Here is a 24287-nt window from a genome sequence, read left to right as displayed (position 1 = left end):
ATTTGGCTTATTTAAATCATTGAATGAATGATTTAAATTTACTGTATTTTTTTTGTTGACACTCCAAATTGGGCAATAGATCAGTTAATTCAAGGCTAAGTTTTGCAACTTGTTGAATTGGGTTTGATATTTGAGGAAACCTTGAGGAATTTATTGCTTATGTTGCATTCATGTTATTGCCTTTCTTTTGTAGTATCTTTTAAAAAAAGCTTTTGGATTTTATCAGCTATTTTTCGTTGATGGATTTGCTGGATTGAATTTAGTTATTTATATTTATTAATGCCCCAATTTTTTTATATTTTGAGCTTCTGGATATTCTTTTTCATTTGATGGTGAAATTGAATGGAATCAATTCCTAATGTGGAGTGGTTACTGCAAATGTCTCAGTTCTTGAATTGAGATGCATTCAATCAATTTGATTAGAAAACCAATCGATTGAAATTTGCTTGCAATAAGGTGTTTGTATGGATACAATCGATTGTTTTGGTTGTGCAATCGATTGATGTATATTCAATTGCTAATTCAATCGATTGTTTTTTAAGTGTAATCGATTGAAGCACACTTAATTACTGTTTCAATCGATTGTTTTGTTATTGTAATCGATTGAAGTACACTTAATTTCTGTTTCAATTAATTGGTTTGTTGGTGCAATCGATTGAATTATCCTCAATTAATGATTCAATCAATTGTACTGTTATTGTAATCGATTGAAGTACTCTTAATTACTGTTTCAATCGATTGGGTTGTTAGTGCAATCGATTGAATTATCCTCAATTACTAATTCAATCGATTGTATTGTTATTGTAATCGATTGAAATACACTTACTTAATGTTTCATTCGATTGTTTTGTTAGTGCGTATCAACTAGTACTGAAACTGTTCACTTTGCTTGAAATATTAAGTGGTATTAACCAGTTTAGCAGTGTTTTTATTTAATTATTAGTGATTCGTCTAATATTATCAGTATTACTATTATCTGAATATTTAGCTACTTAAAAATAATTATAGATAAGATATAAAATTATGAATTAATATAATTTACTTTGTTAAATTGTAAATAACAATCAAGACAAAATTTGATTTGTATTTGATTTTAACCAAAAGATAAGATAACATAAAAAATTTTTAAATTGTTCACTTAATTTAAAAATTTTAAATAAGATAGAATTAATTAATTTGATTATCTTTTTTCAGTGTATATACATTTGCTCAACTCGACTAATTTTTTATACATTGACAAATTAGTTTAAGTAATTGCCTTTCAACCAAATCTACTCATAAAATATTCTTCCGTTGATAATAATCATGGATATTCCTCCTAAAGAAGATTTAGTCCTCAACGATGCATGTAATACACAGAATATGTCACTGGCTACAGACTGTGATCTTATCACAGTTTATCTTGATGATCAAATTGGAACTACAATTCCTAGTACTAAGGTAAGACGTAATCAATTTTTAAATTTTAGTAGAATGTATTATCAGTAATTTAATCTTTTATGTTTTCTTTTTACAGGATGACCTAGTTATCAATGATGGTGTTATTCAAAGCAAGGATCTAAATAAAAGTGAAGAATTGTCTAGTAAAGTGGAAGAGGTCCTCCGTAGCATGGAGGTAATTTAATTTGACAACCAGTAATGTAATTTATATTATGTCATACAATCTATATAGTATAAACATTTTTTATCACTCTTTTTGTATTTTTACATTTATATGACATTATTTTACCTAAAATCTTTGCAGTCAATGAGAGTTGTAAACATGGCTCTGGACGAACAGATTGATAAAATCCTTGAATCTGTAAGCTGTATTAAGATAATGATTTCACAACTCAGTCTGAACAATAATTTCAAGACTCCGACCAAGCTTTCTGTACAAAAGACACGTCCATTCTCAAATAGATTGAAGGCTAAGAGTTCAGCTATTGATATTCATACTGCTATATCAGACGATGAGGATGATCTTATCGAACTAGACAATAGGTCTTTTATTCACGATGATGCATTCAAAATTGAGATCAATATAGACAACTCAGTATCCCCAACCGTAAGAGCCGCAACAGAAAAGAAAAACATATCAAAGATAATGCATGTGCATTAATGGACAATAACTCATATTTTTTACTATTATATTCTTAAAATGATAACAAGAATTTACTGAATCTATTTTTTTCTTAGGGTAAGACCACTATGGGGACACAGAAAAAATTACCGTTCAATCCCCAGGCAAAATTAGAAAGCCAAAGATTGAGTCCAAATCATCCAATATATCCAAGGCATCTTATGCACTGAGCCAATCCACAAGTGGATATAGAAGACTTGTTTATTTCTTTTCCATTACGGACATAATTACCACTTAGACACCAATCTTTAATTATCTAGTCTGTTGTGAGTACTGCTAATTAACCATATAGTTGTGTATTGCTAATACTTTTGTGTCAAACATTCGTAGTCAATGCATTGTCAATTTATGCCAACTCCAACCATGCGTCTTTTGGAAGATCAGATAAAGGCCTGTGCATATGCATTTTCAGCCTCGCTAGATCCATCTTAAGTTAATATGATATTATATTTGTTGTCGATGAATGAGGACCAATCTAATGTGTTTTTGGTCTTTAACTGATATAGGGAAGAACTTGTGATAACAGATATAATCAGAGCAACTAGATCAGACTTTGAACATTTCATACCTGACAGACCCATTACTGATAAGGTACACAAATAATCTATTCATTAAACAACATCTGATTTTTCGCACAAACGAGTACTATATTTGGATTATGGTTCAGCTTCTTGAATTAGCGGCATTGAAATGCACTGATGACCAATCTGACGTAAGTTTCAAGACAACGTGGCAACTTCCACCGAGATTTGTGGTATGTTATATAACCCCTAACAAGATAATTTTACTGATTATATGTTATAAATGTAATGCTCATATAGAATCATGCTTTATCGTGTACTAACAGTTTGCATTAATGAATTAGGTGGATGTCTTCAGCAAGATAAATTTAAAGAAGAAGATGGAACACTATATTTATAAATTTATGCAACCTACTCCTGATTTAAAATTTGTAAGATTTTTTTTGAATATTCATGGTTGAATGTAGTTTTTCATCATTAACAAACATAACTCACGGGCAAATTTTATGGTCTAGATATATGTTCCTATTCAAGAGGGTGACCACTGGTATCTAATGGTAATCTCGGTTTGCGATCGTACAATCTATCACTTGGACACCCATTTTAATGATGACAGAATTCACCATCATGAACGTGTTATCAAGGCACTAGTAAGGATTTGAAAAAATTTTACTAAGCTTATTTGCTGATATTTTGTTTTTATTATCTAACTAGTTAAATAAAATTAGGAAAACCTACTGGAGCAAGTCATCAAGTCGAACTTTTACAAAGATGATGGCATTCAAGAGTATAATAAACAATTTCTTGACTACAAAATTACAAGTCCAGAAGATATACCTCAATGTAGTTCAAGCTCGAACTCTGCAACTTGGGTGATGAAGTGGATGGATATGACTTTTGAGTTTAAACCAAATGGTAACAATAAGGTGCGCATTTATAAAACAACTCTCTAATATTTACTCACCATTTTTTTGTACTAATTTATAGTGAATAAATTGCAGCTTGAGGATCACGATATTCGCATGATAACCGCTGTGCATTTACTCCGGAGTCGGATCAACCATAAGAAGTTACAAATTATAGCGTCGGCCAATGAGTTTTGGAATTTGCACACAAACCATGAGATGTAAAGATTATAGTAGTAATCTAGATAAAACTTAATACTTTGGTTATTGCCTATTTATTTGTTATGTTTGGTGGATGTACTTCTTTAGTTATTTTTCAATGACTTCTTAAATAGATATTTATCGTTTTGTGGCTTTTACAATTTTTCTCTATTTCTATGCAATATATAAATATTTTAGTTTAAAAAACTCATATTATTTTGAAGAAGTAATGTTATTTTCATTTATTATTTCAGCAACAATGGCATACAAATATTATGTCTTGTGAATTATATTTTATTTTATGTAATTAATTTATGTAAAAAAAAATCCAGATCTTTTTATTTGTTTGTATTCTATTTTGTAGTTTTCATTTTATCAAGATTTGACCTCTTTATTTTAATTAAATTTATATATTGCTAATAGAAAAAAAATCTAAATAACAGTAACCATAAAAACAATAAATCATGATTACTATATATTGCATTTGGAAAGATATACTTTCTTAAAAGTCAGAATATCTATTTTTAGGTAATTTATTTCGAATCATCAAAGTCTTCATTTTTATACCATTGCTCACTCAACAATGCTACCTATTGACCAGGAGTGGGAATAGATTGCAATTGCAATATATTTATATTTTGTCTGTGAATACTTCGTGGCTCATGAATTATCTTCAATCAAAAGATACAAACATGATTAATAATATATATTTTAAATAAGCATGTTTATGGAAGGTCAAAATTCAAAACCCAATTAATAAGCTTTTAATTTGCAATAATGATCATGAATACGTACACGTCGCAGAAAATCGATTTGGTTCGATTCGATTCGGTTTTTTCAATCATTTAGAAAATGTAAAATTCTATCCATTCTTACCTAATAAAATTAAGCCATAATACGAACATATGAATTATAGTATGAAAAACTTAAGCTGTAAAAAAATTGACTAAATCATAGCCATAAGAATAAGGGTGGTGGAAAGCAACAACTATTATCAATCATATACTACTTTTATACGATGTATATATATATTAGGTGATTTAAAACTTTGTCTTCCAAAAATTATAACAACATAAATTAGAACACCAAACCACAAATTCAAATTAGATAATGAACCTGACTCAGAAAAATCAAGAAGCAATAAGAAAAGCAAAAAGGGACTGAATCAGAAATAGAACCAAAATGAATAAAAAATACAAACAAACTAATTTAAAAAATATTCATGTGGTCCACCAATTCTAAAAATTCTTCCTCTTTCACCTTCTCTTTTTCTGTATTATCATTAAGTAAACAAAAAGTATAGAATCAACTCTAAGTCAAAATTACCCTAAATCAAAACAGAACAAAAAGTTCTAAATTAAAAAATAAAATCAAAATCAACAACTCAACCATAGAATCAAGAACAAGCCAACCAAGTGTTACTACAAATTAGAATTAATAAGACTGAACCAAAACTAAATAAAATAGAATCAGAACAAAAAACAAAACCTGAGGCTTAGGCAAGAACTTTATATGTTAGGGACTTCCTTTGAGCTTGAACACTGAACATTGAATAATGAATAGTCAACAAAAGAACAACAATCAAAGCAAGTTCAATAAATCAACAACAAATAAATGAACTATAATCAGAAGTAATTTCAGTAAATCAACAAGAATTAAATTAAACAATGAAGAACAATCAGCAACAAATATACATTGTTAAACTAGAGGCAGAGGGAGCTTGACAAAAATGTTAGAGCTTCCATTTTCACTAACCTACAAAAAAGCACTGAATGAGCTAATGAGCACAAAATCAAGAAACTTAACAACAGACAAAAAAGCCAAGAACAAGCCAGTAACAGTTTATCAGTACCAATTTAGCATCAATCAATAAGCCAGTAACAGAGTTAATTAATCAAGAATAGGCTAGAACAAGCCAGAGTAGTGAGCAAACCCAATCAACTAAGAACAAGCACTAAGCACTGACAGAGCATCCAATTAACTCAAGCACAAAGTAAAAAAACAAAACAGCAACATATCACTTAATCAATAATCCTCAATCAATGAAAAAAATACCAACAGTGAGTATTAAAAAACGACGATCGCTAACCATGGAAGAACAAGCACCAGCAGTGAGCATTGACCTTCGATAGACAATGGAGAGTGGTTGAGCACAATGGACGACGGCGAACAGGCGACTGATGAGAGCGAAAAGGGGATGGAGAGCGAAAAGGTGACTGATGAGAGCGAACAGGGGATGGTGAAAGCGAAGTAACGAATGCCGATAGCACAAAGATGGAAGTTCTTGAGTGCAACGGAGGTGGCAGCAGCAGTCTCTCACTCCGACAGACTGCGACAAGATTGGTGGAGGCTAGGGCATTTTGCTAATGACTAAGGAGTAAGGAAGGAGTTGGAAAAAGGATCCAAATGCGTGCAATCCCTTTTTTTCCTTTCAACACAGGAAACGACGTCGTTTCTAGTAAACCGACCGGGTTTCGGTCCGGTTTGACTGGCCGGTTTTTGGTCGGTTCAACGGTTTGTGTCGGTTTTAGAACAACGGTTTCTGCTAGTAAATCGAACCGCCTAAGCTTCCGGTTTGCGGTTAGACCGGTTCGACCGACAGGTCCGATCCAGTTTTTCGACCAAACTTTCTAATAGTTTTTTTGGATTTTCTATTTGACCGGTTCGGTTCGGTTCAGGTTTTTAGTGGCAAAACCGAAAACCAAACTGAACCGCAAAAAAACAGCAAAACATAATTTTTTAGGTTTTTTCCATTTTTGGTTTACTCGGTTTTTGGTTTTTCGGTTTGATTAGTCAGTTTTGTTTGGTCTGGATCGGTTTTGAGCACCCCTAGTCAATGAGAGACATGGTGAAAAAAAAAGTTAAAGTGATAACACTTTTTTTTCGTATTTAAATTACTTTTAGTCAGAAAGAAGGAAGAGGCCGCGGAGGCGCTGATAACAACGAACATTACCGGTAGAACCCTAATTTACAGACTTTGAAGATTTGCTTTTTTTATTCTAATTCTGAATGAGGAACGAAGGTGGGGAGGGAGTTAGGGGAAGGTGGGTTGACGTGTTACGCGTTTGGTGTTGTTTTTAATCAAACCGGCGTCCTTTTTAAGAACCGGTCGTATAGCACGGTTCGGTCAAACCGGTCGGTTCAACGGTTTTTAACGATTTTCAATCTGACGATTTTAAATACTGGACCAGACCGTTTACATTGCCGGTTTGACCGATTTTTTTACCCTTTTTTGCAAACCGATATTTAGTTGAACTTTATTTCATCTAAAAAGCATACGCACGACTATTGGAAGAATATATATAATTTCATTAATATAGTACAAAAAAATAAATAAATACAAATATGGAACTGATTCATTCTGCAAAAATATTAAGTATATGGAGGTGGCTAATTATCACTATCTAACTCAGCCGTCGGTTCTGGATATACGTCGCCATCATCCGAACTGTTAGCTTCATTTTCAATAACGTTGTTGTCGATGTCCTTTTGCCAAGGATATGTTGTCTTCTTATGTCCTTCCATTTGACAAACACTACAACGTTGCCGCTTCTTCCTAGATGGTTGTCCTGAGCCTACACCGCTTTGATGCACATACGGATTGCTACTTTTAGCTACACCTGACTGAGGTTGATTAGTGCCTTCGTCTGCAGCCTTGTAAGATGAGTACAATCCCATAATTAGGTCACGTGTCTCTTCATATCTCTCTGGTACTTTAGCAGCAACAACAGCCAATTATTTAGAAAATTCTATCAAGGCACTTTGACGACTAATAACAACAGCATCCCTGGTGAACCCACTTGGATCATTGAGTGTTGATTTAACCTTTTTTGTCCATCTATCCAATACCAATGACTGGGGAATCTCACAAATGTCTCTGTCAACTAGAACTTTCACAATATGTTCGCAGGGAATTCCAAATGACTCCATTCTTAAACAGGTACACATGAAGATCATTTCTTCTTGACGAAAATCAACGGTTCACATAAAATCAGGCCTCCCATGCTTACACATAATATACTTTATGCAATCATCGTTATTCTCTATGTTTAGCACCCGCATTGGTCCAACTCTAGAGAGAAATGGCCGAAAGAAAAGAAATATCTCATGAGTGTATAACTCAGCAGCATATCTCTCTAGCAGCTCTATACAAGTCTGCATGACGGGCACCCCACGTGTAGATTCATAATCAGCATTAAATTCTTTAAAGCGCAAATGTGCAACACACCTTTGAAAATGCTCTACAAAACTTGTCAAATCATACCGCGATCCCACATATCTTGCCATAACTGAGTGTAAACCTTCACATCTTGAGGTAGTTCTAAAGCCAGCAAAGAAATTTCCTCTTATATATGCAGTAGCCCACATATGCTTCTCTTTGTACATGTTGATCACCCACGGCTTATCCTCAAGGCCAAATTCTTTAATAAGCTGAACCCACTTACGCTTAAACACGGGAATCTCATAGTCTCCCAACATGATTTTTCTGAATTTAGATGTAAACGATGGTTTTCCAACATTGCTAGTTGCAATTCGAATAAGGTGCCAAGCGCATAATCTATGTCTGACTTCGGGAAATACATCTCTTACTGCATTCCTAATCGCCATGGCCCCATCAGTTATTATTGAGGTCGGGGTCTTGCCCTTCATTGCAAACATGAGCTGATGCAGGAGCCAAATATATGTATAAGTAGTTTCGTCCACAATTAACGCAGCAGCAAAAATAATTGTCTGGTTGTGGTGGTTAACCCCGCTGAATATGACTAATGGACAACTATACTTGTTCTTCTTGTACATAGCATCAAAAGCAATAACATCCCTAAAGAGTCGGTAGTCTAGTTGGCTAATCCCATCAGACCAGAACAAGTTACGTAACAAACCTCTTGAATCATGACATACCTTGAAATATAATTGTGGTCCTTCAACCGCATAGCCTCCAACTTCTTCAACACTCGTGCTGCATCACCAAAAATTTGACGCCTTTGCCGAGCAATCTCATTGTACATATATTTGGGACCATAGCCAACAAATTCATACCCGCCTGCTTGACTAGCTAGAAGACCAAATATCTGTGAAGTGCTAATCCCTGACTTTAGCATGTTCATCATTTGCATAATATCTGCCTCTGACATTTTTCTGTGGGCAGGCAACAAAGCACTGAATTGTGTATCCAATAGATCATGGTTGTGTTCGTCAAAGAAATAAAAAATATGCCACCTTCCAGTTTTTGGTACAAATTTAACATCCATTCGAGCTTCACATCCAGTTCTTGTTTCCAATCTAGGCTCCTTCTTTCTTTTTTCCATCGTGTAATATTTCTCCTCCCTGAATCCTTGCCTATGACATACAAACTTTTGTTTGTAAATCTCGCCAATACTATTCTTGAAGGTCTTGCTCTTCCTTGCACTAAAGTCCTTTGACTTTGAGTACTTCAGATAAAAATCAAATGCAAGCTGCAAAGTAGAAAAGTGATATTTGCCAATTTCCTCCGCAAAATTTTTACTAAATTTAAAAGTTGTAATGTCTTGCACGGAGTCAACCGCATAAACAGCTTCAAGGATATCTTCTAACTGATCAGATTCAAAAAATTACGCTCCCTCAGTAAATTCATCTCTGAAATCTTGTTCGAATTTATTCTGTTCATCCATCATATCTTGGTCACTTACTAGCTCTTCTTGTTGGTTAAAGTCATCGTCCTCCTGGTATTGCTCATTCATCTCAGTGTCCGTAAATATACCTGACATCTTAAAAATGTCCAATGAAAAAAATAATTCAGTACACTCCGTCTTATAACATTACATAAAATAGATAGATTCTAATATTGCTAGCAGGGATGGATCCAGAGATTTTAATATGGAGGTGCCAATTTTTATATAATTTTTTTTAATCTATAAAAATACTTAACATATAGTTATTGGAGTTAGTTTTTTAACATATTTATTAAGATACATATAATTATAATTTTTTTCCACAATTTTATTTTAATATGATAATTACATAAATAAAATATAACAATATCAATTGTATATTATAAATTTATAAAACACCCATAATTTATAACGAGATTTGCTAAAAATTATCCCATATCTTATTATTAAAATTCATTCTTTCAAAAGTTTTAAAAAATTTGAAAATAAATTATAAATTATTAATTATTTGAAAGACACAGTATCCTTATAGAATACAAGATATACGATATCTTTATAAAATTTTTCTTTTACCAACATAAATTTAGAAGAAGAACTAATATTTTTTACAAGAAAATAATTTTTACAGTACATAATATGATTACCAAAACATAACTACTTAAGTTATTATTAATATAAAAATATGAATGTTAAATATATTAATATAAAAAACAAATTATTTTTTAAGAAAATAGATATAGAAATTATTAAATAAAAACTAATTTGAAAGGTACAAAGACTTGAGGGTATGATATTAAATTAGTTGGGTAAAAATATTAGTGAATTAAACAATTAAGACATATATCTATTACATAGTGAAAAATAATACACATAAGACTATTAAATTACATAATATTTTTTTATTTTTTAAACACAAATCTTATATATAAGTATAGTTTCTTAAAATTTTGGGGGGTCCAGGCCACTACTCGCCCCCTTTAGGTTCGTCCCTGATTGCTAGCTAATTATAACAAAAAATAATAACATCTATTTACTTTTTAGTATTTCTCAATGTCTGTGAATTAATAAAAGATAAAAAAAAATATTTTTTCATTACACAATCAATTTCACAAATAAAGTATCGAAACGAATAATTGCAAAATTAGATATTCTGTTCACTGACCTCGATTTTGTAATCAAAACTATGGATTGTTTTCTGAACACTACAATGAAAAAAATTGATTAGACCTTTGCTGATTGCTGCAACGATGATTGTCAATTAACGATGAATAAAGTAACCCAGCCAATCGTATTTAACATCCAGAAAACTGCCAAATAAAATGCGTCCCAAGCCGAAATATCACAAGTACCACCTCGTCCCGGACCATCGCAAGGAAAACTATAACCAAAATCTTTATGTCTATTATGTATATGCACTCCTTGGGATCGATAAACCCTTTGGATTTTATTAACCAAAGAAATTCGACTTTGGACAATAGTTAGCTCAGTACAAATAAAGAATCCCCAAGGAATGCCGAGAATAATATTGGATATTAAATAGACGGATAAAACATGAAAAAAAATTGGATATTGAGTAGATAGATGTTCGAAAGAAAAACAATGAAATTTTTTATAATCAAAGAGAATGATACACGATTTCAATGGTGGGATTGAATAATTGGTGATGGATTATTCACCAATTTATAATGTTAATATTAAGGAAAAGATAAGATTAGAGCATCTAAATCAAAATAAAATCTTAAAAATGGAAGATAGAATTTTAAAGATAAGTAGATGAATAACAAGATAATTTCTAAAAACGATAACAAGATTGAAATAGGCGTAGTACACGCTTTCCAATCGATTGAATTCTCATGCCAATCGATTGAATTGGAATTCACATACACAACCAATCGATTGTTTTGGTGAGACCTCAAGTTGTTTTCAAGCATTCAATCGATAGGTGAGTATAAACAATCGATTGAATTACAAAAATCCACTTTTTATTCATCGTTTAATCAATTGGGTCATATAACCAATCGATTGATTTATGCAAAAACTATGCTGCCTTGCAATTTTCAATCGATTGTTTTGTGATAAACAGTAATCCAATCGATTGATTTTCAAGGAAACACGATTTTATTGTTGATCACGAACGTCACGGATCAAATATAAACTTTTAATCCATTGGAATGGCCAAGAGGTTTATTACGATCAATGGAAGATCTAATTCGTTATTGTTTTTTATTTTTTATTGTTAATAAACATAATAGATGATTGATAAAATAATAATTTATAAAATAAAAAACTATTTTTATAATTAAATAAAATATATGGGGTTAATTTGTAATTAAAATTAGTTAAAGGACTATGTAGCAGTTGTTAAAAAGACTTTAAAAACATGTTTTGTTATGGGACCATTTAATGGTCCAAACGTTCTGGGACCATCGAATCCGGTGTCAAGTCTTATTATTTAATTTGATTAGACTTGATTCATAAAAAGACTTAAATGTGTAACATTATTCTTAATTTTGGTGGATAATAACATAAAAATTTTACAATTGTCTTTATATAAAAATATTTTTTTTTATTATTAGATGATAAATTGTAGAATTTAATTTTGATATATTATATTTTTTTTAAATATAGCTAAATAAACAAAACATATTTTTAACACGAGACTCTTAGTCAAAAAATATTTTTAATATTTTTATTTAAGTAGATGTCTTTAATTTTATCCGACCTAATTAGTGTCAGTTCAATAGATTATACTGGCAGATTCATTTATTGTTTAGTTTTTTATTAAAATTTTTTTAACAAGAGCCAAGTGAAAAAGAACTTAAATACTCATTTTTTTTGTTATAACCAGTGTTTTTGTCAATAATATTACGAGAATATAAATTTTTTAAAATTATGTCGATTTTATTTTGTTATCATAAAAATTTATAGAATTATATTATTTTTTTTTAAATATTATAGGAGACAAAAATTTCTGTTGACTAAGAAAATCAAGATCTCCATAAAAAATATCAAATAATAAGTTTTTTAATTATTATTTTCATGTGAAAGAGTTAAATTTTTTATTAATCATTAATTTAACATTTATTATCTAAAACTTGAAAGAATTTAGTATGTATACGTTTGCATTTAATTAGATATTAAATTTGTTGTATAAATAAAAATAATTAATTCTTATGCTTGTTATTTAAAAATAATATTTTTTGTATATATATAAATAAATATAATTAGATATTACTATAAAAAATTTATATTTATAGTTATAAAATTAACTCAAAATTAATTTTTTTTGAAATAATTAAATCTTGATTTGAATTATTAATTATAATATTAGTATTCTCCAACAAATTAGATGTAGTAAATATTTGAAGAAAGAGAAATGAAAATATAGATTAAAAAGATAAACAGCAAAAATTTGAAGCTAAATTAAAAAATTAAAAAAAATATAATAACATATTTTTTAATGTAAATAATATTATGAGATTATTTTTTAATTATATTTAACTATAAATTTAATGTATTTTTTATAATTTTATAAATTTATTTAAATTATATTATTTTATAATTTTTCTTTAGAAATAGAAAGGTAAAGAGAGATAGAGAATGAGAGAAAAAAAGAGAGAAAAACATTTAAAAAAAGAGAGAGAGGGAGTTTGTTAATTTTGGAAGAAAATATTTTATTTTAATTATAATAAAATAATATTTCGTAACACATTTTGATTTGTCAAATTAGTAATATAAAATATAAAATATAAATTATATGTTATATATAAAGTGAAAATGACAGAAAGAAGAGAAGGGGAGAAAGATAAATAAGAGTATAGAGAAAGAAAGTTTATTAATTTTGGAAAAAAAATTATTTCATTTCAATTTTAATGAGAGAATGTCTTATGATATATTTTGGTTGTTAAATTAGTAATATAATAATATAACTGTATTTTAATTTTAATTTTAATTTTAATTGTAATTAGAGAATGTTATGTTATATATCTTAATTGTCAAATTTGTGATTAATCATTGATAATGATATATAAAAGAAATAGAGTAGGTGGAAGAATGACAGAGATACAGAAAGGAAAAGAAATGAGGAGAGAACTCTTTAATTTTTGAGAAAAATATTTAATTTCAATTACAAATGAAAAAAATAACATATGGCACATTTTTAGTGTAAAATTAGTAAGATATAATAGAATATAATAAATGAGTACTGGACTAATTATTAAGGGTATTTTTCTTTTGTGCTAGTGTTAAATATGTGTTAGTTGAGTTACATCGAGTTTTAGATTGAAACTAGTGTAGATTCTCGTACACTGTACAGGATAATTAATAAAAATATATAAATTTTTTTATTAAAAGAGATTAAATAAAAAATATATATAATAATTATTACTATAAATATTTTATAATTAAAATCAAAATTTAATTATTTTTAATATTAAAAATTATTAGTATTTGTCTTAATTGATTTAGATTGGTTGAGTGGTCATCTGATCTCATCCGTCTACCTAAGTAAGTATTAGAATTTTAAACCCCGTCTTGTATATGTAACAACTCATTGGCTAGCGGCAGAACCTTAATAAATGGAGCTTCAATCCATTGAGGATTAGTTCTCGACCTGCCGAGTTGAAAAATACAGTGAAAGAAAATATTATTTGTTTTGAAAGTAGAACAATTCTCATTGATAATAGCAATACTTATGGAGATTTGTCTTTGTTAAAATTTAACTCTGACAGTTTTATTTACTAGTATTATATTCATTTAGGAAGTCAAACAATATGATCAACGTTGTTACCAGTTAAAATTTTATATTTTATGACATGATTTTAAGCTTCTAAACTTATAAACTTATGTCATTACAAAAGCTATTAAATTGATTAATATTTCTTGGTAATATTTCCAAAACACTGTCGTTCAGTATATTAGTTTGTGTAAAAAGAAGCTATAATAACTTGTTATTCAATATATAATTTATTCTATTGAAAAATGAATTATTATTCCTAGATTGGTAAATATATTTTTTTCTATTTTTATATCATTTTATTTGACAATAATTACCATTAATGAAAAAATGAATGACTACACTATCTTATAATATGATGTACAAAATAATTTTTTATTTCAAAATTAATTCTGGTTAGTGAAAAAAAATTTAAAATATTTTCTTACACAAATTTAAATTTAAATTTGAATTCAGAATTGATTAACAACTCACCTTTTTTAAAATTTTAATAACAGAAACAAAATTAGTTAGCTGCAAAATATTCAGCATTTAATAATTTTAATCATTTAAATTTTAATTACCAAAATTGAGTTAGAAATTAAGTATAACTTAATAATCGATAATATATATATATATATATATATATATATTAGTACACAAATAATAATATATAACATATACTTTAATTTTTTTAACAGAGCTAATGTATAATTTATTGAGAATTGATTTATTGTCTAATTTTTTTTATAAACTTTGTAGTATGTGAAAATAGTAATCTTATTTCTTATTATTATTTAAAAAATTATTCATAATTTTTTATAATGTAATTAACTTTATTAATAATCTTTATTATTGTTTTTCTACAAAAAAAAAATCATGTTGATATTATTTGTATATTTTTTAATACTAATAAATATGTAGGTATTTGTAGTATTATATTTATTGTCTTAGATAATAGTTTAAGTTACTTGTTTCGTATGTTAAATAATATAAATTATATTTTATATATTAAATTCATCAATTTATCCATATTAAGAGGAGAAAAATTATGCAATAAATCATATGTTATAAAGATTAGTTAATTTACATATAAACTATCTTTAGAAAAATAAAGAAATAATTTATCACATATAATAATCCTTGATATATGTAGTGTCATATATATATTAGGATGATCTATTTTAATTATGTGAGTGATTATTATTATTCACTTTTTCATTAAGATAGTAAATAATATTTAAAATTAAAAAAAAAGATAATTAAAATTTTTTTAGTTTGATTATAAAATCTATTGTAAGTATACCTAACTTTTGTATATACTAAATATAATCATATTTAATAGTATAATATTTATTACAGTAATAACTCAAAATATTAACTCAAGTGAGTAAGATCAACCTAGGTCTATTGTTAGGATCCTAAATCCGAATTAGGTTCATTATCTTGAAACTCAATACAAATACCCACAATTATTTATGAATATTCTTTGAGAAAATACAAAAAAAAACTATAATATAATAATCATAAAATAATCAATTGAATATAATTCAACACAACTCATAATATATTTATAATAAAAAATAACATTTAAAAAAATTAAAAATATCTTCCAACATAATAACATAATATAATATTTTAGGGCGAGACTGAGCAACATAATGATGAACTTAAGAGGTAGATAAAGTGAGTTAAAGAAAGAGTAGATACAAAATCAAGACTAAGGATGAGTTTAGAAAGAGAAAAAAGAGTTTAAATTGGAGACAGGAATTAAGATTGCCAAATTTAAAATATATATATATATATAAAAGGATAAATCAGTAATTTTATATTTACGTGAATTTACAGGTCCCTTGAAGAGGGTAGGGGACCCATGTTCCCATCCTAGTCTATTTTATGTGGACAGGTCTTTACCCGTAAAAATTTCACTGATCCCCATTTAGTCCCAAATTGCAAGTAATCCGGCGAATATTCATTTGGCTAGTCTTTTTTATCATTTCAATTGCTAGCATTTGTTGGTTCGTGACGTGAAACTACTCTAGCCACTTAGTAAATAGGAAATAATATATTTATAAATAAATAAAAATTATTATTAAAAATTGAATATCTAGATAAAACTAAAATAAATTATAACTTGTAAAAATAATTTATAAGATTTGTTACCAAATATTAAAATGTATGAACCGTAATGTCACTAACACAAATACAAATCATACAATATAAACAAATGCATAAAAGTAGAAATAAAATCTTCAAACTCAATTAATAAATAAAAAATTTGTTATTTATCTACTAAACGCGATAGTAAATACTGGACAAAATAAAATCATATTTTTTATAAATATATTTACAGATAACTAAAAAATTAAAAACAAACACACTAAACAACATAGAGCATCAATGGTAAAATATGACTTAAAAAAATTACTTAAGTTCAAAAAGAACATGCATGTGATGAATTATAATAAATTTATATATGAGGAGTTAAAATAAAATAAAAAATTTAAAATAAAATAAAGAGAACAATTAAAAGAAGTAAAAAAAGATAATGTGTGGAATAAATAAAAAATGTATTGCAATAGAAGATTAATATAATCAATGAATATAAAAGATAAAAGAAAAAAAATTAAAATACGATCTCATTAAACAAATTTTAAGAAAAAAATTTTGAAGAAGAACCTATTAATCAACTTTTATAAAAAGATATACAAAATTTAAAATGTCTTTAAATAAAATAATTATATTAATCAAAATACATAAAAAAATAATTGATATAAAACAAAATTATAAAAAAATAGCAAAATTAAGATAGAAAAAATAAAAAAATACAAACATTACACCCGAAGCACAAAATAAAGAGAAAAAAGGGATAGAAAGCACATTCTAATTATATATAATTAAAATATATTGTTGAACTATTAAATTAAAAAAATTGAATTGATGTCTAAAAATGATGACTAAAAACAATAAATTCTTATGACTAAAAATAATAAATTAAACTAAAAAAAATTTAAAAATATTATCTGATAATATAGAAATCATAGAATATATAATATAGGAGTATATATACATTAATAACAAAATAAAATCATGGCATATAGAATTAGAATCCTTCAATATTTTTAAATGAATTCATTTAAAAATAATAAATATTCATTCACTACAATGATTAATACCCGTTTTATTTACTGGACTGTACTAAAGAGAGCAATTAAAAAATATATGTGATCAATTTAAATAATTTATTTAAATATTAATTAATTAATACATAGTATAAACTCGTTACCTTCTCAATAATTAATATTCATTTTATTTAAGTATCAATTAATTAATACTCGTTTTATTATATATATATATATATATAAGATAATAAATTAAATTAAAGAAATTCATTTATTTCATTGTCTTATATATTATTTATTAAATCATTTAATATTAAATAGTTTAATGAATCAAACAAAATTTTAAATAATTTAATATCTATTCTAATTAAATTAAATATTTGATTAGTTATGATTGATGTAATTTAATGAATCAAATAAAATATTAAATGATAGAATATTATTTATTTTAATAAAATCAAATTAAATATAATTAATTAGTTATAATTAATACAATTGAATGAATCAAATATATTAAATTAAAAAATAATTTAGCTAACTTGTGTAACAACCACCCCTTCTAGAAACAAAAATTAAATTCGAAATTCGAAAGTCAGTTGAGAGTTGGGTTTAGAATTTTGAATTTATGGATAGGAATCTAGTAACCGCCTTCCGTTTGAATTTAAAATTATCCCAACCACCCTATCACCAAATGTATATAAATAGGGGTGCATCTATAGGTAGAAAATCACTTCTCTCAAACACTAATCCTCTCCCTTCTCTCTCTACAAAAATATATTATGTGTGCAAACACAAGGAACATAAGAGGCAAGCTCATAGGCAACAAGAAAGCGTTAGAAAAAGTGTAGGGAATTATGTTTTTTTAAAATGTTTGGCATGTGTTATGTTCCATTTTTATTTTCTTCCATTCACAAATGTTATCATGACATTAATTATCTTTCACTCATCCTTTATTCATGTTGATCATGTCTGTCCACCATGTCATTCATGTCTTCTTGAATCGTTAGTATATGTCTCCTTGTGATGTTCATTCAATTATTCACTATACTCATTTTGTGCTCTTTCATATGATTATATTGTTAATATTTCCTTAGATCGAGAGTACATGCCTTCTTATAATGCTTATTCAATCTCCTATATTATTATATTAATATTCCCTTAGGGCCGAGAGTATATGCCTTCTTATACTGTCTTGTTCAATATACCATATTCTATTATATGCATATGTGTGATCTCTTACATTATTATATTACTATTTATATTATTTTATTCAAATATTTTGTGCATATCATTATGTTATTATTACTCCTTTAAAGTTAAGAGTACATGCTTTCTTAAGTATTTTATTCAAAAATTTAATATACCCTATTCTATTATGTGCATCTATGTGACCTGTTATATTATTATGTCATTATTACTCCTTTAAAGCCAAGAGTACATGCTTTCTTAAATATTTTATTCAAACATCTAATATACCCTATTCTACTATGTGCATATCATTATGTCATTATTACTCCTTTAAAGTCAAGAGTACATGCTTTCTTAAATATTTTATTCAAATATTTAATATACCCTATTCTATTATGTGCATATCATTATTATTACTCCTTCAAAGTCAAGAGTACATGCTTTCTTAAATGTTTTATTCAAATATATAATATACTCTATTCTTATTATATGATCGTTGCACCATTATATTACTCCTTTAGGATCGAGAATACATAATTTCTTTAATATTTTGTGCAATTATTTAAAATGCCCTATTTTCTGCACTTTGATATGACCTCTTTCAATCCATGCTATTATATTACCAAGATCTTTTAATTAGAAAATCTATACACATGCTAGAGTCTCATGATTTTTATATATCCCTTTATTATCACAATTGTTCATTTTCTTCCATGATCTCTTCTTATATGATTTTTCTCTCGTGTATGTTTAAACAACCTAAGTGTAAATTGAACTGAGGGAATGATCCTTCGGTAAGGGAAGGTGACCCCCAAAGACAAGATAATCGAGATGATCCTTCGGTAAGGGAAGGTGATCGAATCGAGATGATCCTTCGGTAAGGGAAGGTGATCGGCAAACCTTTGGGAACCTTCGGTAAGGGAAGGGAACTCCCATCAATTTTATATAATAAGATATCTTTGTTGATATAACTCTTTTCTTGTGTATATCTAAATAACCTTGATTGTAAATTGAACTGAGGGAGTGATCCTTCGGTAAGGGAAGGTGACCCCCAAAGACAAGATATCGAGATGATTCCTCGGTAAGGGAGGGTGATCGATCGAGATGATCCTTCGGTAAGGGAAGGTGATCGCCAAGACACTCGAGATAAGAACCTTCGGTAAGGGAAGGGGACTCTCATTTATACCGGTTTGAGCTCAATACCTTCCATAAAAGTTAAAAGTTAAGAAAGCATGAATGAAAGTTTGATGTTTATGTTTTTTTTTCTTTAGATTTAATTGTGATTATGTTGATGTTACTTAAGATGTTATCCTTCTATTTTTTCCTTTTTGCACACATGTTTTACAAGAAAGATACATATTACATACCACGTTATACGCTCTTTTTAAAAATCCCGCACGTGGGCTGGAGATGGATATGGAGGTGTTGCATAGCACTCCTACTGAGACGTTAGGTTCTCACTCCCTTTCTTTTCCCATACTGTCTCCAGAGGAACATGGCACAGCGGATAGAGACGACGCAGTGTCCCCCGAAGGTAACTTCTGAGTATGACCCCTCGAAGCACGCGTGGGTAGTTGCGACCACTACTACCATGCTCCAAATTATCTACTTAGATCGAGAGTTCGTGGAAGAAGAACCCTAACTGCCCGTCGTAAGCTTCCTAGACAGGAATGCTTCAGCATCTAAGAAGCGGTCATCTAAGGTGGTACACCTCGAGTCTGATTCCGAAACCGAGGAAGAGGAATCCGACAACCCGAGCCAAGGATAGGACATGACACAAGGATGGAAGTTTCTTCGATGAAACTAGTTAGGATGCGTTAGTTTCCTTTTCGTCATAGTTACCTTTAAGCACTATCTCCTTTAGAACCGTGTTCATGGGAATTCTTTTATGTTTTCTTGAACCTCTTTGAGTTTTGTTCAATTTCATCCTTTTAGTACTACTCTATTTCCACCCAAGGTTTCGCGCGTGTTTTCCTTCTTTTCTTAACTAACGATTTAGTTCTTTGCTTTTTCATATTAAGTGTGACACCCTACTTAAAGGCCTTTAAAGGTAGAATATTAACTTAGGATGTTACATTATTGGTATCAGAGCAAAGTCGATCCTAGAGATCCTGTTTTAGAAGGTACGACTGATAGAACTTCTCCTTATAGTTACCCATGAACAGGAAAACCTATGGCAAGCCAAAGGAGCCCACCAGTCAGAACATTGAATCAAGGGTAAGTGCACAATTAATGGAGTTCCTTTAACTATTCTTTACAATACTGGTGCTTCTCATCCATTTATATCTCTCTCTGCTACTAGTAGAATCAGTTTACCCATGACCAAACTACCATATGTCCTACTGGTGACTACCCCAGCCGGTAAGAGTGTTAAAACTCGACAGGTTTGTCAGGGGACTTGCATCCTCATTTCAGATAGGTCATACCTTGCTGACCTAGTGTGCCTCCTTTAGTAGGACTAGACATCATCCTAGGAATGGATTGGCTCAACAAAAACCGAGTCTTGTTAGAGAGAAAAGTCATCTTTCTTTCTCCATCCATACATGACACAAGTGATAAATGACCTTCCAAGATCCTCCAAAGGTACAAGTACGAGACAAGAATGTGCCTTGCTAAATTCGGTAAAAGAAGATCCCAATCAGGAGTTGTGTGAGATACCAGTAGTACGAGACTTTTCAGATATCTTTTCTGAAGATATACCCTCTTTTCCCCAACACGAGAAGTTGAGTTCTCCAAAGAATTGGTGCCTGGAATAGGGCCAATCTCCATAGCCCCTTACCGGATGGCTCCGTTGGAGCTCACTGAACTAAAGAACCAACTAGAAGAACTGCTGCAAAAGGGATTCATCAGACCAAGCGTCTCTCCCTGAGGAGCTCCAGTATTGTTCAAAAATGATGGCAGTATGCGTCTCTGCGTAGACTATAGACAACTCAACAAAATCACGGTGAAGAACAAGTATCCCCTCCCAAGAATAGATGACTTAATGGACCAACTACAAGATGCAACGGCATTTTCAAAAAATTGACCTGAGATCAGGGTATCATCAAATAAGGGTAAAAGAAGAAGACATTCCGAAGATGGCTTTTCGAACGAAGTTTACAGTAATGTCTTTTGGGTTGCGTACTAATGCAATGCAAGAAGGTAGTGGCATATGCGTCAAGGCAACTAAAGACCCACGAAGCCAACTATCCAATTCACGATCTTGAACTAGCCGCAATAGTATTTGCACTGAAGACATGGAGACACCATTTGTACGGAGTTGGGTTTCAAGTATTCTCCGATCATAAGAACTTAAAGTACCTGTTCGACTAGAAGGAACTCAACATGCGACAAGGGAGGTGGATGGAGTTTCTTAAAGATTACGACTTTGTTCTAAACTACCACCCGGGGAAGGCTAACTTGGTGGCTGACGCTCCAAGTTGGAAGGTACTCAAGGCATCATGGCTGATGATAAAAGAGGCAAAGTTGATAAAGAATTTCAGATACATGAACTTACAAGTCACCCTCGCTCCAGAAAGCATACGTTTGAGCCACCTAACAGTGACAAGTCAATTCAAGGAACAAATAACTAAGGCACAGAGCTCCGACCCCGACTTTCAAGAAATCATGCGCCTTGTCAAGGAAAGAAAATTGAAAGGTTTCACCAAAGGAGAGGACAAGGTATGGAGATACCAAGGTCAAATCTGTGTCCCAAGAGAAGGCGATCTTCAAAACAAGATTGCGGAAGAAGCCCATAAAGGAGACTTTACCATTCACCCAGGCATGACAAAGATGTATCATGATTTGAAGAAGATGTTCTGGTGGCCAGGGATGAAAAAGGATTTGGCTACAGTCGTGAATAAATGTCTGGTTTATCAGAAGGTAAAAATCGAGCATCAAAAACCATCGGGGGTATTGCAACCTCTTGGCATCCCAGAATGGAAGTGGGAGAACATATCGATAGATTTCGTCATGGGACTACCTCGTACTCAAGCAGGACGTGACGCCATATGGGTCATTGTGGACCGGCTTACCAAGACTGCCCATTTTCTACCAATCAAGGCGATCGACTCGTTAGAAAGACTAGCCACGCTATATATCAAAGAGATCCTGGGGTTACACGGGGTACCATCAACCATAGTCTCGAACAGAGACCCCGGATTTACCTCCAGGTTTTGGAACGCATTGCAGAAGGCGTTCGGGACAAAATTGTGCTTAAGCACGTCATACCACCCGCAAACAGATGGACAAATGAAGAGGACCATTCAGTTGTTGGAAGATATGTTACGAGCTTGTGTCCTAGACAGACTAGGAGAGCGAAAAAGTCACTTACCACTGATCGAGTTTGCTTATAACAACAGTTACCATAATAGCATCGGGATGGCACCATATGAGGCACTTTACGGGCGAAAGTGCCAATCTCCTTTATGCTGGTATAGACCAGAAGAGAAAGGCTACTTAGAACCCGAATTAGTAAGACAGACCACAGAAGATATCAAAAGGATAAGGAAAAGAATACGTACCACCCAAAGTCGACAAAAGAGCTATGCAGATCAACGAAGAAAATCCCTCGAATTTCAGGAGGGCGATCACGTGTTCCAAAAAAAATCACCCCTACCACCGGGGTAGGAATGGCCCTTAAGGTACGGAAACTAAGCCCCCGGTACCTGGGCCCATTCCAAATCCTCCGGCGTATAGGAAAGTCGACATACCAACTCGCCCTACCACCGAATCTATCAAGACTACACAACGTGTTCCATGTGTCCCAGCTCCAAAAAAAAAAATATATACCAGCACGATCCAAGCCATGTGTTGCAGCAAGAGGATGTAACACTCAAAGACGACCTGACCTTTGAACTACCAGCCGTGAAGATTGTAGACAGAAGCATGAAGCAACTAAGGAGCAAGACGATACGACTGGTAAAAGTGGCATGGGGTAGTGGCAATTCAAGGGACTACACATGGAAAAAGAGATGCTGACATAAGACAGAAGTTCCCGAAATTATTTACAGGTAACGATCATGGTGAAGATTTCCTTTCCAACAGTAGGAGATTACAATAAGATCCCTAAGTTATTTAACAATCCTCATCGACCAATTTCGGATATGGAATTTGGGGACAAATTCTTTTTTTACGGGGTGATAATGTAACAACCACCCCTTCTAGAAACAAAAATTAAATTCGAAATTCGAAAGTCAGTTGGGAGTTGGGTTTCGAATTTTGAATTTATGGATAAGAATCTAGTAACCACCTTCCGTTTGAATTTAAAATTATCCCAACCATCCTATCACCAAATGTATATAAATAGGGGTGCACCTATAGGTAGAAAATTACTTCTCTCAAACACTAATCCTCTCCCTTCTCTCTCTACAAAAATATATTCTGTGTGCAAACACAAGGAACACAAGAGGCAAGCTCATAGGCAACAAGGAAGCGTTAGAAAAAGTGTAGGGAATTATGTTTTTTTTAAAATGCTTGGCATGTGTTATGTTCCATTTTTATTTTCTTCCATTCACGAATGTTATCATAGCATTAATTATCTTTCACTCATCCTTTATTCATGTTGATCATGTCTGTCCACCATGTCATTCATGTCTTCTTGAATCGTTAGTATATGTCTCCTTGTGATGTTCATTCAATTATTCACTATACTCATTTTGTGCTCATTCATATGATTATATTGCTAATATTCTCTTAAATCGAGAGTACATGCCTTCTTATAATGCTTATTCAATCTCCTATATTATTATATTAATATTCCCTTAGGGCCGAGAGTACATGCCTTCTTATACTGTCTTGTTCAATATACCATATTCTATTATATGCATATGTGTGATCTCTTACATTATTATATTACTATTTATATTATTTTATTCAAATATTTTAT

The 24287-nt window shown here is 30.4% G+C and overlaps 1 protein-coding gene across 1 annotated transcript; it reads right to left on the bottom strand.

Annotated features, from left to right (window-relative positions):
• Positions 1-7730: 7730 nt before the first annotated feature.
• On the bottom strand, positions 7731-21190 carry LOC112803508 (protein FAR1-RELATED SEQUENCE 5-like). Its single transcript, XM_025846998.1, has 4 exons — positions 20848-21190; positions 9416-9486; positions 8649-9319; positions 7731-8592 (listed from the first exon to the last, which is right to left on the bottom strand). Exons 1-4 carry the CDS (start codon positions 21188-21190, stop codon positions 7731-7733), a joined length of 1947 nt encoding a protein of 648 aa, XP_025702783.1.
• Between the last annotated feature and the right edge of the window lie 3097 nt (positions 21191-24287).

This window comes from Arachis hypogaea, chromosome 5 (genome assembly GCF_003086295.3).
Source record: "Arachis hypogaea cultivar Tifrunner chromosome 5, arahy.Tifrunner.gnm2.J5K5, whole genome shotgun sequence".
Taxonomy (NCBI): Eukaryota; Viridiplantae; Streptophyta; class Magnoliopsida; order Fabales; family Fabaceae; genus Arachis; species Arachis hypogaea.
This window is presented reverse-complemented; position numbering and strand designations above follow the sequence as displayed.